This window comes from Plectropomus leopardus, chromosome 10 (assembly GCF_026936395.1).
Source record: "Plectropomus leopardus strain MGB_pleo_1.0 chromosome 10, ASM2693639v1, whole genome shotgun sequence".
In the NCBI taxonomy this organism is placed as follows: Eukaryota; Metazoa; Chordata; class Actinopteri; order Perciformes; family Serranidae; genus Plectropomus; species Plectropomus leopardus.
In genome coordinates, this window is record NC_142185.1 from 20,864,055 (window position 1) to 20,892,020 (window position 27,966).

Genomic DNA, 27,966 nt, shown 5'->3' on the forward strand with positions numbered 1-27,966 from the left:
CTTCCAACCTCCTCTGCACAATGTTTTATTTGAATGGTATTTGTGTTGTTATTTCCTTTTTTTAATGTGCAAATAAACTAAACTAAAACTATTAGGGCCATATTCAAATTAGAGAAAAAGCCAAAACATTATGAGAATAAAGTGGCAATTTCAAGACAAAGTTGTACAATTATGAGAAAGAACGTAATAAATTTACAAGAATAAATCTGCAATATTACAAGCTTAAAATTGTACATTTACGAGAAAAAAAGTTGCAGTATGATTAGATTAACCTTGTAATTTCATGAGAAAAAAGTCACAGATTAAGCCGGGAGAGCTGGGTAATAAAGTATTGAAAGCAACAAAGTATGAATAAATGACCAGTAGTGATGGATGACTTATCATAAGATAAAATGTTGAAAATATTACATAAAAAATGGAAAATATTGATGGGGGATCTTATAATACCCAACTCTCTGGTCTTAATCTGCACCTTTATTTCTCCTAAAATAACTCTTTTAATACCATTATAATATGAGTTATTATGAGGATCGTGAATATTCTCCTAGTCGATCAGGATGGCTCAAGGAAAAATATTGGCAGCTCTCATGAGGGTCAAGATTAAAAAAAAGTCACGAGTGCCACTCCCTCCTCTGATGAGTAAAGAAACAGTCCCTCAACATGGAAAGTAGTCCCCATGTGTGACCTCTGAACTCGTGCGTCACGCTGTGACGCATGAAAACGGTGCTATGCACAATGCATGTGCAGCGTTTTAAGTTGCTATTCCGTGTCCGAGGTTTGTTTGACTCCACCTCCGTGTTTTGTGAGCAGCCCCTGTCCGCCAGTGTTTGATCCACTCCTGCGATTTCTTCCCGCTCAAAGCCGATCTTGCTGCAGGGAGGAGCGACCGGAGTGCAGCTGAGCTGAGCGGAGCATCACAGCCCGCATTCAAGGAAACGGGCAAGCACAGCACTTTTTTTGACTTTCCATAATGTTCTAGCCTCCGTGCAACACCAGTCCTTTAAAAACAAGAAATATATACATTTCGACGTGGATCCGTATGGACGCTGTTTGTCTTTGAGAGGCTGGGAATCTGCCCAGTGAAGGAGACCCCCCCAATTGTTTCCTGCGCCAAGAACTGTAAAGACATGGTCATTACATCTGTGGTAAGGCAACGAGCTTCTCTCTCTCTTTTCTCTCAAAACAATGCCAGTCGTGTTTAAATAGAGGACATTATCCTGTCATAGAAATGCCGTGTCGAAATAAGGTGCTCAGCCTTTGTTTTGGTGCTCAGACCGAGACCCCAGCATCTCATCATTTTGTATTTGCATCCCGAGTGAATCACCGAGGACCAGTCAGACATTACTACCTGCCACCAATGACTGAGCTAGCTGCTGCTAGTCTGACAGGCATGTATCGAAACATGCAAAATCACAGTAGGACCCCATCCAAAACATGGATGCTGCCGAGGAGCAATAAAACAGCCCAACTCTGTAAGTGATGATGTAATGCGTCACTGACATTTTCACCTTTTTTAACCGAGCTTCATGGCTTCCCCTAACGTCCCATTAGACACCTGTCTCTTCATACATCACAGAATTATTGATGGACATCGTCTCCACTCATAATCCGGTATATCGCAGTTATTATGATGTCAGGGTCGAGGAGGCAACTAATTGAAAGTTAGCCAACTTCTGTCACTTCCAGGATTGCTCGACAATATCATTCTGCCTCCTTTTTCAACTGAAGGTCAGCCAGTGACTTTGCAGTTGTTTAAAATAGCCCCGAATCACATAAATTAAAGAACAGCAGAGGAGACTGGAAGCTGGATGCATCTATAGTTTGTCACTGGCATGCTTTGTTGAATAGATGTTGCTTTGATCAGCAGTGATGATTAATTTTCTGATATATTTCTTGGCCCGGCCTGAAGAACTCTGCTGCTGAAGGTGTCCCTGTCCCATTTAGGAACTGTTCGTTATTTATGAGAGGGGAGGTGTGGTCCAAAAAGGGGGATGCGCTATTTAAATTTTGCATCAATGCATGGCACACTTTCTGGGGGCTTAGCCTAACATTAGCCTGCTGATTTTGATGATTGCCTTTAGGCTTAAAAAATCTTTAAAGAGGGGTGCCAAGTAGGGGTGCAACGACCCATAGATATATCGATTAAATGAGCAACGATCACGTAACAGCGATGCAAATTGTAAACATCAATCCATATCATCCTCTTTCAGGCACACCCTTATTTTGAAAGTCTATGTTACGTCACACAGCATCTGGCAGGTGATGGCGAGCAGATGAGAGAAAGATGATGAGGAGAGAGCTGTTTACTGTGGAATAAATCATCAGTTTGGAAATGTTTTGTTTTCGGAGAGACTGCGAGTCAACAGACAGCGCACGTCATATGTAAACAAAAGCCGTACTGAGGAAACACCATATACCTGCCGGGCCACTTCCGCGCTGTTCTGTCGGGAGATGTATGGACTTAAACCAGCGGTAAACCAAAGCATAAATAATAGTAAATTGGTTATGAGTAGAGGAAAAAGTCTGCTAGCTGCTAAGCTAATTTATGCGATGTAAAATCCCATAGGCTCATGCTAACAACATTAGCATGTTGTATATGTGGAAGAAATATGACCTACAAATGATAATTATATACATTAGTGAAAAGATCTTGTTATTAATTCACATTTTGAGGATGGTGGGAGAAGTTGGTCTTCAAGTCAGATAGCCCTGAAGTTTTAGAAAAAAGGTCATGGTTTGAATTAAAATCCCAAAAAAATTCCAGGATGTGTTTTCAAACAGAATGAACCAGTTTTGATTATTTCCAATCATGCATATATTATTTTTATCTTTTCTGGCCAAGAGATTAGAAGGGGGTGGTCAAAGTCACAGCCCAGCCAACCCCCTCCTCTGATAAGTAAAAAACAGTCCCTCAAATGAACTCTGCAGGGCTTCATGTGCCTCATCATCTGATGGAGAGAGGGGAGGAGGAGAAGAGGCCAACCTTTGATGCTCAAAAATATTAGATTCAGATTGACTTTGCTGCCACATGTTATTAATGTTGACAGTAGGGAGTAAATCAGATAATTGCTGCTTCTTACTCATTTAATTAGCTGACACATTGAAGTACAAAGTGCATTACTAATTGAAGCAGTTGCCAGAATATATGCCCTTAAGGCCTATGACTCATGTAAAACTGTTCCTTTGGTTTGCTTTGGTGATTGGTTTCGGATCATCTGTTCATTCTCTGTTATGTGTTTCCTTATTTTATTGTCTGCAAGCGCTTGACATTATTAGAACTTTCTAGATATGTGTCAATATTTTAGTTCCAATACTAAAATGATGATTTCTATTATATCTTTTTTACTGAGTATTGACAAGTTGGGTTTTTTTGCCAAAACGCCAATTCAAGATTTAAAGGGATAACACCTAGTTGCTGACCCCTCCACAGCAGATTGCTTAGCTTCCGTTCCAGACTCCAGCCTGCTTCTCCAAACTGGGGGCGTGCCCACTGACATCTACTATATTTGACGCCCTGAATATTGATAACTAACCCCCTCCAGCCTCACTTTGAAAATTCTGAACGATCCCTTTAACAAAGTAAGCCAAACATCTAAGATGCATCGGTGTTGCTGTGACACAAAAACTGTATGACTTTGTCTAAATAAGACACAAATATAAAGTGTACAAATCATTGTTTACACCAGGCAACAACTGACAGGATCTGAGCAAGAATTCACCGCCAACTTTCAGCTCTCAACAGATCCCAATATGGGAACAAATCAGTCTAAAAAGTATTGCAGTGTGATACCCAGCTTTACCTAGATGATGTAATGTGTGCAGCGCAGGATAAACTGGCTCTGTCCAGTTAGTGTTTTTTCCTCCAAAAAAAAAAGGAAAAGACAGGCCTACTTTAAAGAGATGTGCTGCTTGCTGCTTCCAGATGTCACACAAGATCTACATGCTTTTAGCCCGCTATTGTACGCTCAGGTAAATGGTCAAAACACTGCTGTGCTGATCGATATGCATTATAAGCCAGTTGTAAATTCAGACTATAGTTGTCCTCAAAGACCCTGTAATATAATCTTGGGACATTAGTCTGCTTTTGTTGGCGACTTTAATTATGCAACAGAGAGGGGGGATCAGCAAACTTGGTTTAGTGTAGAGTGCTGGTCGATAATGTGATGTTGTGGATAGCTTGGATGTGGTGACAAGACAAACATGAATGTCTTTGCACCTCTTTTAAGCCACAGTTACCATCATGCGTCATCGTATTACATGTTTGTGAGTGATGCTATCAACATCTGTGTGGCTTTACATGCACTAATAGTAGCAAATATCCAAATACTAAGTAGAAGTGAACTCTAAATTTATTATTTTTCATTTGTTTGTTTGGGTCTTATAGTTCTGCTTGACATATTGGGTATCTAAATCTCAAGTTTATTTTCTTCATCCCTGTCAGATCTCACGGAGCAGGGCACACAGATAGTGGGATTACTGCAGCCCTCTGGTCTAAACCTCTCCAGACAGCTCGGCATTGCTCTCCCTGGCTTGACCCACGTCAGGACAGATGATAGTCACTGCTTTATTCGTGATACTCTATTGATCCCTGCGGGAGAAATTTGACTTCTCAGTCACCATCACCCCCTAAGGTCACAGCACATATTTGGCTAGAAAAGCCCTGGAGCCTGTAGGAAGTTAGCATGTTGTTCAAAGACATTTCAGTCGAGCAGATTGCTGTTAGTGCAGGTGACTGAACCTGAAGCTGGTGGTTGTCTCTTTGCGGGCCTGTTCAAACTTCAATAAGCAGGGGATTTGCAGCTCCTTAAGAAGTCTGAAAATATCTTAAATTCAATTTTATAAATATTGGGCTTTTTAAGTCATTAGATTCAAATGACTCAATTCAAATTTGAATTTGTGAAGTCTTGATTGTCACAAATGTTTATTCAAATTTAATTTATGTTGAATTTCTTTTTGTCAGAATTAGTCAAGCTGAAAGTCCACATTACTGACCTACCACTGAAGCCAATATTTTACTTGCATGTCTGTTTGCAAAATGTAGATTAACCTAACTTAATCCAGTAACCACATTCCTATATAAAACCTGCACGCGACTTCATTTCTACTCCTTAAAATTATACTTACCTACAATGCTGAAATAAGAAAAGGACTATTTGTCCAAAAATCAGTCTTAAATTTGTTCATCAATGATCTTGAAAATTGTTTAAATAGCCTTAAAATAACCTGCAGACAACCTTTAAAAATCCTTACAACTTTATTTTGTTAAAGGGACACTCTGCCAATTTTCAACCAGCTTTGTATCAAACAATGTAGATGAGTTCTCCTTAACTTCACCAGTGAAGTGTTTATTGGTCTAGTGTGGTGCGTTGCATTCTGGTAGTTGTAGGATTTCTACTTCTTAAGCAAAAGTGTCCTTTTTTTCTGTGGTTAAATAGCACCAATTTGAAAAGTATTTGTGTCTTCTACTGCAGAGACAGTGCAACTTTTGTGAAGACCCTCTTTATATTTATGAAATACTTCTTAAAATTACTAGTTACTATTTCAAACTATTGGAATCGTTGAAACTTGCCTCGATGGCTGATAGCTGTGCAGCCTCCTCCGCTCACTCGAGGACGTACATCACCGCCCAGAGCCGGAGAGGGGAGGGTTGCGTTAGGTGATAGGTTGGTGCAGCTCCAGAGAAAGACGGTCCCTTCAGCTGTGTGTTTAAATGTTTTTTTCTTCATTTTAAGATGAATTTACATGAATTTTTTGGGCTGGACCACAACAGTGGGACAAAGTGCACAAGTGAGTGAATGCCTTCCTGTTTCAAAGTTAAAGGCCTTTAGTATTTCATATACTGTCCAGCCATATATACATTTTTAGCTACTCTTTTTACTTGAAAAATGTCTAAAACAGTTCATCAATAATCAAAATAGTTGCCAATTAGAATTTCTGTCAACCAACTAATCCATTTATTGACTTATCTTTGCAGCTCTAATCCCCCATCAGGTCTCAGTGACTACGACCACATGATTTTCGCTGATATGAAAAAATTTAAAACTTATGTTTTTATGCCATTAATGTAGTTCTACAAAACAGAAAATTGCCCTTAATGTCTTTGTAGTAAGGCTGCAAATATATGGCGACTGTAGAATTTCCATAAATGAACCCTCGTCTCCTGTTTAAGCCCAATCTTTAGAGTCGTTTACTCAGCTGGCAGACTTTAAATTTAATAAGCCTTGTGTGAACTTGTGGCCTTAAATCTTTAAATTTAGTGAGAAATTCATTCCATAGTTGATTGCACTGGTCTGGGAGAAGATTATTTTCTTCTCCCAAAATATCTTTCTGACAGTTTTCATCATTACTTTTGATTCGGGAAAGCCCTCTCTCCAAATACGCTTGCTTTTCTGGAGCATGAAATGAAAAAGACAGAACTTATTTAATGTGCGTGATTGAGCTGAGAGTGCATTTTGGCTGAACAAGAGAGACGATTGAAGGAAGTGGAAGTGTTTTCCTGCTTATGTAGACATTGCATGCACGTGGAGCCACACAAATGTGGGGGAATTAGTCAGAGGATAGGCTCATTTCCATATGAAAAAATCTTTTTAGTGTGTAATGCATCAGCACAAACAAAGAGGCTGCATGTTGCAAAAATGCAGTTTTTTTTTAGATTAATCTACAGTATGTTGTGTAGAGCTTTTCACTCCCCTCTTCTTCTGTTTGATATACAGCACAGTATATAGCCTACATGTAAATTGTTCTTGTTTACACACCAAAGGTTTGTATTGATTAATGATGTGTCATTACTTTATTTGTTGTTTCTTAACTTTTGTATTGATTAAAAAAACAGCAATTTGCCATTCAGACATCAGCATTTCAGATTCATATTCTGTCTGCGATACATATAGTTCTTACGGTGTTTTGCAACGTGACTCATTTGTTGTAAAAATACCACACTTCTCTAAACTTTCTCAGTAGCTGTTGAAACCCTGACTCGGAGTTGATCCCAGAAATAGATAGGTGTTTACAACAGTTAAATTAATTCTGCTTACTCTGAATTGAGCTGCTCACCTACTTCCAATTACCAGCACGTTTTATTGAGATTTAAATTTAATTAAGTTTTTATTATTGCATCTGGTCTGTAGATTTAGTATCTGTGCTCTGATGAGTACAAGAGGGCTTGGTTGGTCACGTTGTAGCAGTGAATGTGGCGAAGTTGTTCAGGTTTGGTGATATTTTACTTCAACTTGAGGCATTAGAAGAATGTCGAGAGAAGAGTCTGTTCCTCAGACCGTTGCACACTAGTGCCATTGTGGCTTAATGTGACTGAAGGCCCCTCTTTGTCCAACAGGGTCTTGAAACCACCACACCACCACCACATCTGATGATTTAAACCTCAGAGTCAGATTTTTAGAGGAGTTAAAGCTTAAAGTGCATCAATAGAAAATATCACATTATATGGACGTTATGTAAATGATTCCACATAATATTGGAAAATTCTGGTTGATTCAAACTTAATAGTTTGAAGGACAAATGTAATGACCACTATGTTATTTATGTTTTATATGTATCACTGGTTATCACGTTTTGAAAAATGTATTCTCTGAATTTGGGTGCTCATATTTCGGGTATATACTGTATTCCTTTTGCATAAAACAGGGGTGTCAAACTCATTTTAGTTCACTGGCCACATATAGCCAAATTTGACCTCGTGTGGGCTGGACCAGTAAAGTCATTGCATAATAACCTATAAATAACAACATCTCCAAACTTTTCTTTTAGTGTAAAGAAGTATATTCTGCAATGTCTATCCATTTACTAAGCAGATGATGGATAGTCTTAGATGTCGTAAGAAAAAAAGTGCGATTCTAACAGTATGTCTCAGTTTTTTCACATTCAGTCAGTCTAGTACTCACTGTTATTAGATGTACATTTTTCCATATACCCCTCTGTGCCTTAGTAATAGGGCTACACCAATAGCGTTTTAAGATAGGACTCTTATACAGAATCTTTTGCACTGATACTGCTGAATGACAGTATTTTGCACAGGAAAAATTACAATAAGTATTCATTGTTTTTTCAGAGAACTGTATGCTGGATTAGACCCTTTGGCAGGCCGGTTCTGGCCCACAGGCCGTATGTTCGACACCCTTGGCATAAAGCGTCATGCAAGATTATTTTTAAATATGAACTGACTTAAAACAGCTCCCCATGATCTTCTTTTCTGTCTTCATTGTGCCACATGGGAAATTTTGCTTGCAGCACAGCAAAAGCAGACACATCAAAACAGACTCGTCCGTCACTAAACATAACAAAAACCATCCATTAGGAAAGGCATTATGCAACTGCAGTAAAAAAAAAAAACCCCAAACAAACAAGTGATAGCAATGCATAAAATTAAACTGAAACAGGCAAAACTCATGAATAATAGCACGTTTTTTATCGATTTTCAATTGTAGTAAATCCACTTTACATTTGTTTCTAGCATATATTTAAAATTAAAATGTATACAAGCATATGACAGTGGTATTATTCAAATAATTATAATTTTGAAGCATATGCCCAGATCTTAAGTAAAATAACAAAAATAGTTTTGATAAAAAAAATATTTTGGTGAGTATAATAGCAAGTTGAAAAAAAAAAAACTCTGTATTCCTCACTGCACTGACTCAGAATATTAACCACATTATAACATAGAAACATCACAGCGTTGTGAGGTCAGCAGTCTGACTCTGTTCTTGAGGTCTTGACCAGGTGCTTAAGAAGTGTCATTTTAGTGTCCACATGGCAGCGCCTGCCATGTCCTCCTGCTTAAAGGACCATAAACATGGTGACTGGATTTAGAAGATTAAGCTCATGACTAATCAAGTCCTGATCGGACGTTCCCCAACACAGTACCTGGCTTTGTATGGAGCACCAGTGTGGTCCACCTGAACAGGAGTCATACAGCTCAACTCAACTTTTATTTTAATTATATTATATTTTAGTTATATAGCACCTTTCATATAAACATGCAGCCCTAAGTGCTTCACATGGCAAATTTGAAATAACACAGACACATTTTAAAGGATAACACAAACAACTAAATAAAGTTTTGCATGACAAGAAAATTCTAACAATAAGAAAATAGATTATTAACCCCCCCCCAAAAAAATTAAAAGGCTATAGAATAAAAATAAAAGAAATCAAATTATATAGAATAAAGATAAGCAACAATGATAACATAAATTAAAAGCCAAGATTCTAACTAAAAATTAAGACTGTAATGTTACTCCAAATTAAAAAGATAGGTCTTTTAAAAATTCAGGAAGAGTTAGTCATTCTAGTAACAGAGGCAGTGAGGGCCCCAGTTCAGAGACATAAAACAGGAAGCACGCTCACCAGTGCTTTTAAACAAAACCTACACATCAATGTTCCAAATTTTACTAAACTTACCTCCACGTCACTGTGGTTGGCCGTGCTTGGCAATGCTGTCGTTATGGGCAAACGATAACGGATCGGTTTGGTCAGTAAGCAATATTGATCCTTGACTAAAAGTCATTTAAGTCATTCAAGCAAAAATTGAGTTTTGAACTGCTGGTCATCAAAACAAGATGACGTTACCACGGGGCTGTAATACTATGGGCAGTTTTCAGTGTTTTCTAATGAGATCAAGTGATTAATTGATTCATCGACAAAAAAAATCTGCAGATAATCAATAACGAATGTCACAGGTAGATGCAGCCCTGTGTGTTTTAATTCCGTTAAATACATCTACAGTACAGTGAAACAACATGTAATTTGCGATGACGGTGGTAAAGTTACATTCAGTCTTGGTGACAAGTTTTCAGTTTTACTTACGGCAGCTTTATATCTCTCTTGGCATCTTTCCACCCCTTTCACGTGCTACTAGATTGCTGCTCATGCCCTTAATTTACATTTAATGTCACTGAAAGGACTCCAGATTCAGGCTTTGAAGCGTGATTAAACAACCTCAATGTGAACAATCGTTAAGTGTGAATTTGGTATACTCTTCCCTTCTGCTTCCTTATTAGGTCAAGGAGAGTGGATCTATTAAATAGGCTAAGTGGAGTACTCTATCTCAATGGACTTAGCGCCTTGTCTTAGTAGCTTAGATTCTGGTTGGCTTAAGGCAGGGCAGGGATGATGACGTTGTTAAAGGATCTAAATTATAGATTACAGTGTGTGAGTATACTGCACAGTTGCATGAGAGAGTGGAGTCTGCTGAAGTGTGCAGAGCTGCTCACTGGACTCGGGGAGTTTCCCATACATATGGGAAAATCTAACAGACACATCCTGCAGTTAAAACCACAGGGTTCTCCAGAGGCATTTATGCCTGTGAACACAGCCTCACAATCCTGCACTGCCTCACTGTTTTCTGTATTAGTCTTCGGCGTCATTTAGTTGCCATGAAAATACTACTTATGATTATAATATACAGTAATATATGTAATAATGCCAAAACATTTTGTAGAACTTACAGTAGATATGCACTATTTAGCAATATAGTTTTGTGTCATTATATGAGACTTACCTGGGGCTGCAGCTTACGGTTATTTTCTTAATTTGATGATTAAAAAAAAAAAAGTCAAAAATATCCATCATAACTTCCTAAAACTTAATGGTACGCTATGCAGGATTTTCATAAAAAAACAGTGAATAGACACATACAGAAGTAATCTGTTTCAGGCTCTGCAGATACTCTGTCTTGTGCCTGTTTCTATGCCTCTACGTCAGCATGTACATAAACATATTTTTGGTTAAAACTCGTGAAATCATGAGCTAAAAATGACAAAATTTCACTCAAATCTCTAATAGGATCACATGATTGAGTGATGAGAGTGACTTTTGCTTTCACTTTCGCTGGTGAGTGTGTTTACAAGCAGTAACCGAAGATCCTGTATTCTATACTTTTAAGGTAGCGTAATCTGTTATAGATAAGCTACACAGCCTGAAAATCCTGCCATCAAGTGCAGCACTTAATAAACCAGTGCAACAGGGATTTCTTCTATACATGATTAATGTGCAGCTGTTGTAAATAACAACGAATACTTCATACTTTTATTTATCATGTGCACATTACTTGTTTCTGTTTCTCAACCTGTCCTTGTTTGTAAATACTACATCATCTGGATGTGAAGTCACATGATCAACATTGAGGTATTTTATCAAAACTATTGTGCTATTTGTCCTTGTAAAGACACAATAACATCCTCTCACCAAGTGACTCGGTTTCTAAATTAAGCAGGGTTTGTTTATCTGTTTGTTTTTCCACTATCTAGCAATCGATGTATGTTTTATCAGCACTGAGACCTCCTGAGAGCTTCGACAATTACACAGCACCACTGCAGGCAGTATCACGGGTGTCAGCGTGGAGCAGCATGGTGCCATAGCTATCAACAAAAAGGGGCACCCCCGTTGCCATCTGAACAGAAGGCTAACCAGATATTTTTAATCCATGATATATATTCAAAATTTAGTCCGTGAACAATGACTGAGGTTTCACAGCTTAAATCAGTGGATATTGTTATTGTTGGTGCTTTGGCTTGTGTGCAAATTACTTATCACTGGTTTGTGACTGCAGAGTAGAGCTGTACATTCTGATTTGCACCCTCATCTAATGACCATCATTATCAGAGTCATAATTGGATGAGGATTTGTGTTACAAAGTCCTGTGGATGATCTCAGTCTTCTGCAGTGGAAGCTGTGACAACAGTCAAATTGAAGCAGTTATCTGCCACATTTCCTGATTGTAAACAGGTCAGTGCCCATGGAAAGATGTAAGGTTACAAGCAGTGATTATTTTCATCATAGCGTGGCTCATGTTGGTAGGGGTGTGCTGTATCATATTGTTCACAATAATACCAGTATAATTTTATTTTTTAAATATTGTGACTACGGTGATATTCTGAATTGTTGACATAATGACGTCATATGTTACACACAGTAACAACAAGCATTCCCAAAGCTAAATTGCTACTGACTCCATGATGGAGGAGTTAGTTTCAAAAAGGGGAGCGACTTCAGTTGCTGCATTTTGAGCAACAAATCTCTGTTGAAAATCTGCAGGAGAAGAGCTCGGTAACATTTACTGCTAGCAGCCAGCGGCCGCAACTAACTGCCCTCTTTGGTAAAAATGAGTATTAAGCAAAAGTAAATTGTAACATTCTATGTAAAATTTAGTTTTTGGCAGAAAACTTGAATAACGTAGAGATGTTTGAAGGAATAATTGGTTGATATTTTCACAGCAATAAAAAATAGACATATATGATAATGATATTATACAGCGAAAAGGCTTTTGAAGCAGTTTTTGTTAAAGATGTTTTTTATGTGAAAAAAACTCTTATTTCACAAGTTGTTTCAAAAATGTGTATGATCAAATTTGTGCTCATTAAAGGTAGTGTAATGAAGGGTATAATATAGATATGTTTGTTTCCCTGGCACAAAAGGGGGGTGAAATAACAACAAAAACAAAATAAACAACAATATGATCACATTTATAGTAGTTATCAGCCAAATCATTTTTTAAACACCAGTACTGGCTGAGACTTTGTGTGCATCCCTTTCATATACTGTGCCTTTAACTGAAAGTGGACACAGTTAGATACTCAAGTCAGTGCACTGTAGGCTACAGTTGGAACAACTAGCACATTGCTCTATTTGTCAATCAAAAATGCTACAGTATCTCATGTTGCAGCTTCTGAATTGGGAGGATTTCCTGCACTAATCTGACAGCAAACTTGATGTAAGGCTTGCCCAGTAATGCACATGTAATGAGGAGAATCTTAAAAACCCATGCTTCAAAGAATGGACCAGGGTGTCTCGACTTAGCATCTTTGAGTCGGATTAACATATTGAAATTGATGGAGGGTAGTTCTTAAAGCCGAGGAGAGGCCCAGACGCTCATTTCTTCATTCGTTTGATGAATGACAGTGCGGCTCTGTCTTTGGTATAAACAACAGCACTGACTGCGATAGAAAGAGGAAGGTGAAGGAGGTGCAACAGTGTAACTTCCTGCCTTTTTTCTTTCTAGATGAACAGAAAGCAGTGAGTGTGAGGAAGTGTAAGAGGATGCTCCTGATCTGCAGGGCCCAGTGCTGAGGAGGGTCCACAGAGTCAACTGGTGCCCACCATGTCTCACCACCAACACTACCAGCGAGGGCCCCACGGCCGCACCTTGAGCTCTGAGGAGAGGGCCTCCATGCCAGTCAACAAGACCTCCACGCCAGTTCACAAGAGCGCCTCCTCCTCATCTTCTTCTCAGCGCGACAGCCGGCAGGTAATTGCCTGACTAGGATCTATATAGAAATAGTCTCTAGAGATAGAAGCACTTTGAATTAATGTAACTTGAGCAGAGTTAATGCAGAGAGGAGTGGATATTATTTTGGGCTTCTCTTGTCAGTGAGACAGTTTATGCAACAAAAAACAAGCAGATAGAAGGGAACTGGCAGGAAATAGTTTTGCATGAAATATTAATTCAGGATTTTTAATGTGTGAAACAAAACATTAAAAACTATAATGTGATGACTCAGTTAGTTTTTATTAAATCAACTTCCCCAATTTTTCTCTGCAGTTGTTTCATATGTGCAGATAGTGTTTTCCTCAAAGGGCTGTCCTAAACCTAATTTGTGGACTAATGCTGGACAGACATTTTTATTAATATTTTATATTGTGCTAATGGAACTGTTCACCCCAAAATTATATAACACATTATTTTCCTCTTACCTGCTGTACTTTCTGTCTATTTGGATTGTTTTGGTGTAAGTTTCGAAGTAGGAACAGTTAACCGTTAATCAGTGAACTGCTGAGAATATTTTTAGTGGTTACGCATGTTGGTCTAATAGTTGATTTTGCTTCTCTTAGATTACACCGCTGCACCCGACTTGGGTCTAAAGGGAGCTAGCTTGCCAGCAGAACAGTTCATTCGTTATTACCGCTTTCTCACTGTTAGCTCTGTCACCCCAGTTAGCAGTTAGCACAGGTAATGCTGCTAACATGGTTAACAATGCTGAAGATGTTACGCGCTCCAAATGAAGCCACTTGCTCAATGGGGTGACTTGGGGGAAGACCGGGGACATAATTTTCCTGCAGTAACACATTATGCCACCAGGATAGTGTTACCAGCTGATCACTTAATGAGGAATGAGCGCTAGTTAGCTTATGTTAGCTCCCACCTGACCTGGGTGATGCACTGTGCAGAGCAGCCGAGGAGACAGGAGGCTGGGCAGTGGCCGTGTTTACACATGATAATATGGCTGGCCGGCTGTCAGCAGAGCCAACAGAAAATTTAATAAAGGGACATTTACATCACAGCACATTAAGATTTTACCACCTCTCAAAACATAGTGCTTTGAAATGCAACGCTAAAGCTCACTGAGTCAGTGACATGCCGGACAAAAAAGAAACACAGTTTGTATTTCACATCTTATTTTTTCCTACAAATGAACTGGTCAGTAACCAGTTAATGAGTGTCAGACTTTTGGAAGAAAAATGTACCCGAAACTGACATCCCTAATTCCAAATCAGTAGTTTTAAGCAAGATGAATGGATTCTTAAAAAATGCTGACAAAAACAGAAAGCCAGCATTACGTCAAGCAGTTCTACTGTTGGCGTCAAGCCTGAAGAAAATGGACACATATTGACAGATGGCTGAGAAGATGCAGACAATATCTTTTGCCAGTTTTGCAATGAAGTTGAGTTTTATTTCCATCACAGTACAGTCCCAGAGAAGACGACAGTAGCCACAGACAGAGTACTCCAGAGTTGTTTGCCAGAGAACCATTCAACCATCCAGCAGCCAGATTATTGATTGTTTTGGCAATTAATGATCACCAAATAACACCCGCTCTGGAAGAAATTTGGCCAGATTCTATTTGTACAGCGTTTAATGCCTTTCAAGTATTTAGACCTTTGAAATAAGATTTCTTTCAAAAACATGGGTAAAAGGCTATCAACAACTTCGCATGAAATGTCCAGCTAATCGCAAAAAAAAATATTAAAAAGGGACAAGTAAATGACCTAAACTAAAAAAAGAAAGTGAGTTTCATTAGAAAATGACGAAGAAAAAAATCAAGAAAACTTTCCGTATATAATTATTATAATTGTATATTTAAAATTAGATTAAAACATTGTGTCTGTTTCCTTTCTTTCTTGCTTGCTTTCTTTTTTAAGCAAATTTCAGGTAATTTTCTTGCAACCTTTTTTTTTTTTTTTTTTACAAATTTCTTGCTAATTTTGGGTCATTTCTTGTTAAGTTGCTCAATGCCTTCCTCCCATGTTTTTCTAAGAAATCAAGCCAATTTGCTCAGGTTTCAAAGTGTTCATCCTAATAGTTTCTGTCCAATTTAATGGTCATTGGACACCTTCAACTAACAGATAAGTTAAATTTGGCAATTGCTTCTCTATCCTCTCTCTGAGGATGAATTCAGCCATACAGAACAGAGTCTGATAATGACTGATGGTGAAAAGTATATGTACCGTTACAAGGCCATTAGAAAAAGACTAATCGACTATTAACCCTACGCACCCTTATCCGCTGATTAGATGACTAATCAGCGAAGATAAAGCAGCGCTAATTCCTTGGTTAGTAAGTAAAAACCTTGCAGAGGCGTGGTGAACAATGAGATACACTCTTATTTCACAGTTCAAAGGACAAGTGCTTAAACTTAACCCCTGCAGTAAGTCATCTAAAGCCCCCCGCTCGCCTCACCTCACTGAGCTGCTGTGTCACTGTGGCGGCGCAGAAACTGGACACCGAAACTTGAATCTCTGACATCACAACTTTTCTGACGGCACTGGGTGATGAATATTTCATGAGGGACAGGCGGAGGCTTGGTGCTCTACTGAACATGTGGCACACTCTGGTATTTCTGTGTGGGAGCCCAGCATGTGTCCGTTGGCTCTCGGAGGAGAAAAGGGAGTTGTTTGAGAAATGGGGCCTGTTTGAAACGAACAGTCGAAGGCCTGCTGCTTGATGAGGCAGACAGTTAACCCTTCTGTCCTTTGTTCCTTTCTTTCATGTCACTTCATGCTTTTGATAAGAAGACCTTCATGGGTGAAAGGGTTCAGCGTTTAATTTCCCAGACGCTCCATAATCTAAAAGCCAGGAAAAATCAGAGAGCAAGGTTATCTACAAGCACGTCTTTTCTTATTCATCTCTTTTTATGTGCTTAATGAAGTCAGGTACGCTCCAAAGAGGCAGCCGCTGAGATAGCAAAGTCTTTGTCAAGTAGGTTCCCTTAAATTTTGCACACCTGCTTGATCAAGACCTCAAGATAATCAGCGACGTATTGAAGGAATCAGCTGAACATTGTGAATTTAATTGGGAATCAGTTCTTAATTGTTGCAGTTGTTTTGAGTTACGATGTAGCGGTGTTCTCTAAGTGATGCAGCAGTTCGTCTTTGGGCGATCCTACACCTGATGTATCAACTGCAGAGGCAGGTGCAGTGTTCAAAAACAGTGTTTTATTCAGATTTCTTAGAGGTTTTAGCTCCCAAACATTATAAAAAGGCACATGAAAGACATTTTAAGACACGTTGAGTCACAGTAAAACGAGAGGAAAGTGCCTTTAGCCTCCATATTGTGACATACGTCCTAGTGAAACCAAGTATGTGTACAGGGGTTTTGTTTCCATTCTGCTGTTTGATTGGACTGATTGCAGTGTGATGTGGAGCTGTAGGGGACTGTTGTCCTCCACCCACACCTCCCTCACCCATGTTATATCAGGTCAAGTTTCAGTTGTTATCCCTCCATGTTGGTGAAAGATGAAGGTGTTCAAGAAAAGGTTATGTCTTCCTTTGCAACCACAAGGAAACCTAATAATAGATGGTGAATATCACTGACTAGGGCTGTAACATTTCAGAAACTGAGACCAAAACCACAACACCCACAGCCACAGTCTACGTGTTGAGCTTCTGTTGTATGTGTCGTGGTCTCTTTCTCTTTCTGCCTGCCGCCACAAAATCATCATTTACCGCCACAAATTGATTTTCTGTTTGTTTGTTTTTTATTGTTTTGTAATTTTACTTTTTCAAATGCAGGGTTTCCCACACATTCATTTATTTGTGGCGGTACAATATCAGCATTTGCGACCAAATATTGATTTTCTATTTTACGTTTACTGTAAAATAGAATTAACTTTCAGTTATTCAGGGCAAGGAACATACTCTGGGCACAGATGGAGCAGCAGAACCCCAAGTGCAGTAAAAGTGAAACTTAACAGTTCAGTTATTAATTTAGAAATAGCACACTCCATTTCTGAGGACTACAGGGCTCTCGTTTTAGTGTTTGTTTTTCCATCGACTTTTGATGAATCCGGCTGTGTTCCCATGGATACCCCACACTCCGTGGTCCCGCACTGGGTCTAAAAGTTTGCTTTAACATACCTCTGCAGCTTTTGCTCCTCTAATTCAATCAATCTGATCTGATCAGGTCAATTCGATCCAATTACAAACTGATCCAATGATTATTTCTCCAACCCTGTGGCTCACTCAAACTGCTGCTGCTGAAATTTATTTATAAAGTTAATCTGCCTCAGTGTTGTTCTTCAGTTAAGTAGAAGTCTTTTCGTAGTTGATTTAAAAAAAACTAAGATAAACTGTATAGATTAAGAGATTTGTCACTCACAAAACAATCTCAACACAAGGTCTTTTTAGTAGCTGTTCTGGAGCTTTCAATCGTATCACATGGTCTCCCTCAGCAGATGGACTTCTCCTAGTTCTCATAGCTCAGATTTCCATTTTTCACACCCATTAAAAGTTCATTCTTGACCTTGGAAACTGCAATTAAGAAAAAAAAGTCTTAACACAAGGTCCATTTAGCCGCTGTTCTGAGCTTTCAGTTATGCTACATGATGTTCGTGACAAATGGGTCAATCATATGTGAAGCTCCATAACAGTAAATGTACCTGGTGGTGAGACCGAACTGCCGTCCCCAAGGTCAAAAATGGACTTTTATAAATTACTATTTTACAAGTAACTTTGAAAACATCGCTGAGGTCATTGTTGAAGACGTCAGATAAGTGTGTATGAACTTAATTGACATTACGCAGCGTGTACCTGCATGCTCTTTGTATTTTAACCATGATGATGGGGCGCACAGTAGCTCACCTAGTAGAGCGGGCGCCCCATGTACAGAAGCTGTGTCCTCACAGCAGCGGCCACGGGTTCGACTCTTACTTGTGGCCCTTTGCTGCATGTCATCCCCTCTCTCTCCCTCGCTCATGCTGTAGCTGTCCTATCTCTAAAGGCAAAAGCCAAAAAATAATCTCTAAAAAAACATGATGGGGGTGTTTTACTGCATCACTGTCTGCTCACTGTGCTTTGAGTGGGATCTTTTCATTATATTGTGTGATGTTGTATTGGTGGACCGCTGTAGAGAACATGCAGTAAAATACGTCTTCCCCAGGGACGTCCTAAGGAGGCACAGTGGACGCTGAGAAAAGACCTTAACTAGCTTGGCTGGGCTTCAGTTTTTTGACGAAAAATGAGAGTGGGGCATTTTGTTGGGGGAAAGCCTTAATGAGATCCAGCCCCCATTTCGTAATCAATACATGTCATGTTCCCCCTCTGCTGACGATCACTGTTTACTCTGGAGACCCTCATGAGAGCAATTAGAGGCGCCACCTGCAGAAAGCACAGGCTCTCTCTTACAGTTTGTGGAGCGAGACATTACACATTGATTTAGGATGTCACTGCAACTAGCCATTTTTTTTTAACTTGCTGCTGTCGTCCCTGGTTGGATAGACGGTTTTTTTGGGCTTGGAGATACAAGGAAGAATGGATGGAATCACATGTTTTGTTTTCGGCTAATATTTAGGAATGTTCCCTTTGAAATTTTGAGGTTGGAGAAATCAATGATTATCAGTTGCGCCAATGTCAGACATTGGCTGTTTTCATGGTAATAACCAGAAAATAGGCATGGGACGATATGAAAATTTCATCATGGCTAAAATAGTTGTGATTTGCATTGTTATGATGATAATAATAATTCAAGATATGCTTAAAACTCTTAAAATGACACTTAAACATCCTGGAATAACTAACTGGAATAATTTTGCTCAAAACAACAACAACAACAAAAACAATTCATAGACTCATATGAAGAAGTAATCCTTCTCAATCATCCTTTATTTCCCGTTACAAGTGTGTGGTGGGGATTTTCTGAAGAGACTATGCCCTCTGCAAGTATTTTTATATCCAGGTTTTATTAAAAAATAGTGACCAGGTACAAAACCAAGGCATCCACTGCAGGCACCAGGCATCCAAGAGATCCAGCGCTGAAAAACCAGCTATAGTGAGGTGAAACACCAAACAGGAGTGAATATTGGGGAGGATTTACCTTTGGCTTTTTCCGGGGACCATGTTACACACAGCAGCCGACAATGCTGCACAGTCATAGCATATTTTTAAGAAACTTTTTCATTACATCACAATGGGACACATCTTTTTTTTTTAGTGATCATCATTTTTAGTGAAAAGAAACAAAGAATCTTAAAAAGCCAGGCTTTTATACTTTTTGAAATGGCATCATATCTTTGCATATGAAATATGCCAAAACTTGATAAGAAAAACAGAGTTGTAACGTGAAACTTCTTTATTCGCTGTTTTTTACCGGTTTTAATCACCAGGTCCGTTTGTTTGGAGAGGAAGAGACCTCTGCTGATAATTTAGCTCCAGGTAAAACCCTCGTGAACAACAAACACTGATGGAAATATAACTGGGAGACGTTTTAGCTGGTGGCAATGAAATTCTCTCTGCAAGACACAACTAAATCCCCTAAATCTTACTCACTGCTCCTTTAATAAAATGATTTTTCTGGCCTTTATTTTGTTTTGGGGGGTAATCAATGATTATGTAAGCCCGTAAAGTAAAAACTCCCATTAAGAATTAAACGGATTAGTCTGTTTGATTATTTTTATCTCTCTTGTTATTGGATCATTATGTTTTATCACACTCTGAATACGCTAATGGTTAAGTAGGAAATGAACTGAAATAAGTCCAGAATCTTTGGATTCAAACTTGACTGGTTTGTGTTTGTGCAGTTCAGCATTTAAAGTTAGTCAGTATTTCAGGAGCTGCAGCGACCATTACTCTGTGTGTAGATGAGTGTCTGTGGGAGAAGCAGATGTGTCAGAGAAGCTTGTCATCAGAAGTGTTGTGCTGATATTTATAGGGCTGATTTAGCCTAAGGTGTCCCCAAGGAGTGTTTGTCCTTTCTCCTGCTCAGGGACACCTTAACTGTAATAGTTTGATTCATTGCAGCACTAAAAAGTCTGCTGTGCTACAGCGCTGAGTGTCTCTGCAGGTGGTGGATACCAGAAGACTGACACAGGATTGATTTGGTTTGTAATCGGGATAATAAAAGTTTCTTTACTCTTCTGGCATGTAACTGTTTCGCTTTACTGATATGATTCGAGTCTTTTTTTAAAGGTATACTTCCCCTCAATTGAACCAGTGCCTCGATCTCCCCGCTCCCCTCCCAGGAAAACTGTCGGATTACGCAAATTGATGCAAAAGACTAACCACAGACAGACCCTCGTCTCTCCCTCTGAAACTCAGCCCAAACTTTAATCAAACAGTAAAACTAGGAACTGCCAAACATTTCTTTCAAAACAAATTTTAGTGCCATGTTTAGCTGTAATAGCGAGAGTTTGTGAACAGGAGGTGGGTGCCGTACTGCTTCCTGCACAGTGAAAACAGAGACCAAAAAAAGCTGAGATCAAATGGTAAAACTAGGCCACGCTAATCAAATATAAACCAAGATTCTGTTACTGCTTTGCCTGTTTCTCCCCTCAAATGTTTTCAGAAGCATGTGTTACTTCACCGTTTTAATGTAATACAAGATTGTTTCTTGCCAGCCGGACGCAATTATTTCACATATATGAGTTTGGATTACGTCACCCACCAGTGTGAGCATTTATTGATGGTAGTTATAAAGGAGCAAAAGCTTCCTTTTTCTCCGTTTTCTCTGCTTATGTAGAACTAAATTCAAAAGTATTTGCATCTTTCCACTGCATATACAGCTTAGCTTTTTTAAAATGCCGTCTTTCCAGCAGTGTTATACTGTATTTCTTTAACGGATACTTGGAAAAGACAGAAAAGCTGAATCAAGTTAAAGTTATTCACTATCAAACGAACAAGCTTGTGGAGCAAACCTTTTCAGATCTTGACATTGTGAAGCAGACGGCCTCTTACTGAGTCAGGATCCTTTATTAAAGGGCTAAACTCACCAAGAGGGACTGGCTCATTCAGCTTTAAATTATTCTGCAATGAGATCAATGAATGTGAGCAGAGTGCAGGAAATCACTTTGGCTTAATTCAGTTCTGTTTTTCAGGGTCAAATAACAAAAGCAAATCCTCTGACTGTGGCAGTAATTTCCATACAAACCGATATCTGGCATATACTTTGTTGTTTATGTGGAGCCGGAGGTTGAGTGGACTGTTCCTCATGAAGAATTTGTCGATTTATATCATTAATGGTCCAGATCTTAAAACCCAGGAAAGTGCATTGACTCGCAATATTTGCAGCAGAAGCCATTCTTTATTTAGTGAAGTATTGATTTATCAATTTAGAGAGCATTGAGAGTCTGTTTGTAATGCCGCAGATAACACAACAGGAAGTTTGTCCAAAGGGTTTCTCACAGACTGCTGCTTGTTATGGCCTCTTTGGGAGGGCGCTCATCATGAGTGAGGCCGTTATGGTCTAAATTCAGAAGCGTTAATATATCGATCATTTCACATTAATGTAGTTAAGTTCAACTGATCACGGCATACATAATCGCTTTGAGCATAATGAGACTGCTACCTTTTAGAATATGATTGCTTCAAATGGTGACGTAAATTTGGCTAATGAAGTCGAGCTCCTCCGTCTCCTCAGCTGCACACGGCCACCGGAAGGGAGCGGCTGTCGTCTGCGGAGAAACATGACCTCATTACCGAACAGATCTGTTCGACCAGTCATTAGATTAAACAAGCTGTTGTCTCCTTTTGTTAAATGTCCTGCAAGCCAAGGTCGGGTGTCGTAACACACACCCGATGAGCTGTCTTGAAGGTCGCAACATCACACCGAGCAGTGAGGAGCCACGGGCTGTTATTTGGTGTTTTCCGGAGATGCTTGTGCATGTTAAGTTGTGGGTTTTGCCTTCGAGGCTGATTCAAGTATGAAATTAAAAACTGGCCTACTTCACCAAAATTACATTTAGATCTGTTCCATTTTATTAATATTTTACTTAATCTGAGTCTGGGATAACTGCCCAAAAATAGACGGCTCATGTCATGTTTAGAAATTGCTACTCAATGTTAATGCTTTTTACTACAACAGTGGTGCACCGTGGTGCAGTCAGACTATTAGTTGCACTGTGAGTAAAAGTTGTCACTACCACTTTTTCTTGACTCTAAATGCTCCATATAAATATATCAAGGTTGCGTTTTCCAGCTAAATGTTTGAAACACAGCCAAGTACAGTTCTGTAGGACTTTTTTGAAGCTACAGGAAAATATTTTATCTATCATTAGATATTAACAATCAAATAATCAACAATCAAAGTTGAGTGCGGGGAAGTGGAATCAAGCATTGTTGCTTTTTGGAGTACAACACTTGTGGAAAAAAAGCCAATTTGCTCCATCAGGACTGTGTGTCTGTGTTTGATCAGGTGTTATTGACTGTGGTCTGGTAACATTAGCAAACCGCCCAGCAGATGTCATTGGAATTTCATTAAAGTGTTCACTCCTGATTAGTGCACAGAAGTTCATGATATCACCTTTTTTGTGCATTTTAAATAAGTGACGGTGACAGGATAACACTTAATAATGTTGTACACAGCTAAAATTACTTGTTTAAGTGATAATTCATGTACAGGCAGTATTTGTGAACAACTGTAACTTTACTTATGAGGACATATTTTAAATGATAACAACTATGTTTTACTGTTGTCATTTCTTAGCTGTTAATATACAAGCCTCCACTAATGGGTGTGCACAGGAGTAGTTACAGTTGTTGAAAAATACATTATTAAAAGCTAATGTCTGCCTATCACTACATTACAGTGTGTTATAAGTGTTAATATACTCTTTATAAATGCTAAATGTGGTTTTTACATTTTATGTAAGCCAAGGCTATAGAAAGCTAATTTTGTTAATCAAGACCATAAACACATTATTAAATTAAGACCATACAAAAACTCTTAGCAAATTGATATTGAAGAAAACCATTTTTTTATTGACCAGAACAATTGAAAACATATTTATAGTTTACTGAGAACATACAGAACACATTTTTAGCAAATTTTTGACTGACTATTTGGGCATTTGTTCTTCAGGTAATACTAGGTATTCAGTCTTAAATTTATTGGGTTTTTTTTGTGAAATGACAATAAAGAAATTATAAACAAATATAAATATCAGTGCTTAAAATCATTTATTTGTAGTGGTCTACCATAATATCAGTATTAACCACCACATATTGATTACATTTGATTTTTAAAACCAAAAATTAAAATAGGTCAAATCTTACTTCATTGTAGAGCTTTGCACAGGATGTTGATTGGCTCAGCACCTCCTTGCCGCACTTTCACTGTCTCTTTGTTCACTAGGAGAAACTAGCTAGCACACCTCTTCGTCCCTCTGCCTCCTCGTCATTTGGAGACTCCTGCTGCGGGAGTGTGTGCTCCAGGCCGTCGACAGTTTGTGAGAGTCTGCCTTCACACACGCAGTGACAGGTAGTAGTGGGCTAATTGATTTAGTTTTGACAGCCCTGCAAACATGGAAGTGGATGCGACAGGTGCAAGGAAAGTTATCATGTCAGTTTTCGAACTTGCACACAATATAACCTCTGAAAAATGCTGAATGCATCATGTTGGAAAAGTACAGCAAAATGGTTTTTATCTTTTCGGAGACATTTTCTGCCATCAAAGCTGTGATCCCATCATTCCCAGTGTCCCCCCCGAGTGGGACGACAGTGTGATGTTTTACCTGGCCCTGCCTGACTTTGCTGTCCCTCCACTCCAGAGGCGTCACTTTGATTTACAGACCCACGAGCAGCAGGAAGAGCGCAGTCAGGAGAAAGCTAATGGAGTGGAAATGCTGAGGGAGCAGGAGGAATTTGAATGGGGCAGTATTTCTTAAAATGTGTAGAACAGGGGCAGGAGAATAAAGAAGTGTGAAGTGTATTTCTGTGGTTTTCTTTCGTCTATCAGACTGTGGGCATAACAGGAGCGTCTTTTCTTTTTATCACGGCAAGTGTATCCCCTGTTTTCTTCCTATTCTAGAGGTGTGAGGGGATTTGTTCTGACACAATTTGTCTTTTTATTCCTCTCCAGGAGGCAGACAGCTGGGAAATCATTGAGGGGCTGAAAATTGGCCAGAGCAACGTCCAGAGGCCTGATAAACACGAGGGTTTTATGTTGAAGAAGCGGAAATGGCCCCTGAAAGGCTGGCACAAGGTAAGATCCACAGGCAAAGCGAAACACTGGTGGAAAAACACATTCAGAAACAGCTGCTCCTTGAATGTTAAACAGTTTGCTGTCTAGTAAAGAAATAAGTTCCCCTTTTCATGCACCTTGCTTTGCTCTCTCTGGGCCTCTTCCGCAAGCATACTGAGCATTTCTTTTGAAGTCACCACCTTCAGCATCAGCTTAACTGTTGTTTTCTCCAAACACTGGAACACCAGTGGAAACCAGTCCCTGTTGCTGGCATATTTAAACTCAAAACACTACAGAACACACAGAGCCTGCAGCTATGAGAGAATAGATGCAAAGTCCACGATATAAACCAGTCCAATGGGATCTATATTCAATTGCTACCTTTCTTGTTATTTAACCAATGCATTTTTTCTGTGCTTACATTCTCTGCAGCGTTTTTTTGTTCTGGACAATGGTATCCTGAAGTACTCCAAGTCCCCTATTGATGTAAGTAACCCTGACTATAACCCACAGGCAGACACAGGGCAGCCTGGCCTGACATCAGCTCGGCTCGACAATGAGTCAGCAGAAACATCTGCAGCGGGGGTCATGATGTTCAGTGTGTTTCAGCACGCCATGTCACTTTGCAGGAAAGCTAGAATTTTTGGGGCAAAATGGAAACATAACACATGACTTTGAAGAAACCAAAGACTCAGGCACATTGCGGATCACTTGTTCTCACTTTATTTTTCTCCGTTCTTAGACCTTTATCAAGATCACAAGTGTTGTCTGTAGGGTTGTAACTAATGATTATTTACATGGATTAGATTTGTTGATCATATTTTTGAATAGTTGATTAATCATTTTGGCCATACCAAAATGTCTTAAAGCCAGATGCTTACTGGTATAACTCTATCTGGGGTTCTTTGTTGCAAGTAGCACCGCCTCTTTGTCCCTGTGCTTCCTGTCGGCCTCTGTACTGTCATCTATCCAGCGAAGGGAAAGATGCCCAGAAAATTTTCTTAGGAAAAAAAATTCAAAAGCCCAAAAGACATCTTGACATGTTATGTACAACCAAAAGTCTAAAACCAAGATGGGGAAAAAACAAAAACAAAATGCAAGGAAAAGTAAAGCAGTAAATCTTTGCAGTTCATATGTCAGATTTAGTGAATGTTTCTCAGTGTACTATCACCTGTAATCTCACTGCAGTCATACTGCAGCTTGTAGCATTATTGTGTGTGTTTCTATTATTGCTGTAATAACTCACAAGTTCTCATTCTGCTGTTTAGATTATGAGTTGCAGTGAGTCAAGCAGTTTTCCACATGTGCTGCATTTGATGCCAATGGTGAACTTGCCAAATTTAGTGTAAATTTGGAGTGAGGTGCACCTTCACTTAATGACTCTGTAATATAATTTTTTTCTGCACCTTCATGCACATTTTTACCATATATTACTTGATCCAATCAATTAGTTAAAAAACAAATACGCAGCACTGTCTATTTAATAGTTTTTATTATGGGTCAATTTTAGTGACCGCTATGTCCGTAGATACATGCATTTCATTCTCGTTAATCCAATAACTGAATAACGAATTACAGGAATTTACTCAGATTTGACAAAAACACCTACCTGGACTCAATAATGATCTGTTTAGATTTTGATGGTCAAAGGTCAAAGTTTACTGTGACCACACAAAACAGGTTCTAAAAATACTCCATAATATTGCCAAGTACCCACTGGCACCTCCAGAAGTAGCATACATGTAGCCCTGGTTGGGAATCCCTGACTTGAATGATTTATTGATTATCAAAATTGTTGCAGTTAAAATTTCTTCAGATCAAATAATCAGTTCATCAACTCATCGTTTCAGCTCTGCCCAAAGACTATTAAATTGGACACAAGGATCAAAAGCATGGAGGACGGAGTTTAGTTTCAGTAGACCTGCGTAAAAGAAGTTAACTATAATTGACGTGTGCACAAAATTTACAAATAATTCAACTAACTATAAACTTTGAGTAAACTGAACAAGTATTTTTGTCATCACCTTAGATCCAAAAAGGCAAACTTCATGGCAGTATCGATGTCGGCCTCTCGGTCATGTCCATCAAGAAGAGAGCCCGTCGCATCGATCTGGACACCGAGGAGCACATCTATCACCTGAAGGTAACACTGATGGAACGAGTCGATATTGTCAGTTTTAACGTTGATAAACGGGAGGTGATTGAACGACAGAGTTTAAGCTGTCTGTTCTCTTCAGGTCAAATCTCAAGACATCTTTGATGCCTGGGTGTCCAAGTTACGTCATCACCGGCTTTACCGACAGAATGAGATTGTGCGATCTCCCCGAGAGGCCACCATGCGAACGTTTCCTCCACCGGCTGCCATGGAGTCCCCCCAGCCTGCCTGCAGTGTGGTACGAGAAGCCAAGGTGAGCCCTCCAAACAATTAATATTTTATCCATTACTCAATTATTTTCTCTGGTTCATAAAATGTCAGAAAATAGTAAAAAAAAACCCAAAAAACAAAGGCCTATGGCTGGGAGCCCAATATGACGTCTGCAGATGACTTTTTCTATTACATGTAATATACAGCTGAAAATGGTAATAGAGGAAAGCTGCAGATCCTCCCATTTGAGAAGCTGGAGACACCATTTGACATTTTAGTTTGAAAAATGTTTTAATTTAATAATTATCAGAGCTACTGTTGATGAACTAAAAACACAACATTACAGATTTGATGTCGATATTTGGACCACTTTAATCACAACAGCCTGGACGTTTTTCATTCTGTGTATTGAGCTTAAAAAGCGGTCTGTCTCTCTGTGCTCTGAGCAGAGTGCAATTACTTATTCAAGAAGGGTATGTCATGGGGAATGAGAGATCGCCTAGTTCTGTTTTTACTGGAAACTGGGATAGTGAACCAAAATATCATCCAGAAGAAAGGAAGTCAAATTTCACTCGGAACGACAAGAAGACTTTATCATCAGATAAGACTGCCTCTTCTGTGATCAGCAGTCTGATAATTTAGCAGTGCGCAACATTGTCCTTTCAATTAAACATTTCCATTTCCATACAAATACTGTAAATAGCCGGTGTAAATTTAATATGAAACTAGGGATGCCAATGATTAATTGATGATTGATTGGTCGTTAAGACTTTAATCGATTAAACAAAGATGTGATTCTGATGTATAAACAATGTACGCTCTGCTGTTACATTCTAGCCATCAGTAGAATGGTGTATTTTAAAAGCATATTTCAATGAGTACATTTGCATTCACAAAATATTCTGTTTTTTTTTTTTTACCTAATTCTGAACAAGACTATATTCCTGTTAAGATGTTTACATGGCTAATGAAAAAGAATAATAACTAATCCAGAATATCCAAACAGAATCTGTTATTTACATGACCCATCCAAATTCAGACTATTGTCATATTCTGAGTAACAGGAGAATATTACTGTGCATGTAAACATGGCCATGGACTAGCAGGAGGAAACAAAGGGCACAATATAACGATGAAGAGGTGGCCATCTTTTGGTCTAAAAGGAGAGCATGGTGGCGACTTTGAAAAATAAAGCACGCGA

The 27,966-nt window shown here is 39.0% G+C and overlaps 1 protein-coding gene across 6 annotated transcripts in view; it reads left to right on the top strand.

The window, feature by feature from the left end:
* The first annotated feature begins 844 nt into the window (after nucleotides 1–844).
* Nucleotides 845–27,966, top strand: part of osbpl6 (oxysterol binding protein-like 6) — a 53,281-nt gene continuing 26,159 nt past the window's right edge. For 3 of the 6 annotated variants that reach the window (XM_088083263.1, XM_042494470.2, XM_042494472.2), the window contains exons 1-6: nucleotides 846–1,145; nucleotides 13,016–13,261; nucleotides 24,299–24,421; nucleotides 24,833–24,886; nucleotides 26,430–26,543; nucleotides 26,638–26,808. In XM_088083263.1, the coding sequence (XP_087939389.1) occupies nucleotides 13,115–13,261; nucleotides 24,299–24,421; nucleotides 24,833–24,886; nucleotides 26,430–26,543; nucleotides 26,638–26,808 (609 nt within the window). In that variant the 5' untranslated portion in view covers nucleotides 846–1,145; nucleotides 13,016–13,114. Of the gene's footprint in view, nucleotides 1,146–13,015; nucleotides 13,262–24,298; nucleotides 24,422–24,832; nucleotides 24,887–26,429; nucleotides 26,544–26,637; nucleotides 26,809–27,966 lie in introns of all 6 variants that reach the window. The other 3 variants (XM_042494469.2, XM_042494471.2, XM_088083264.1) reach the window with 2 other exon arrangements.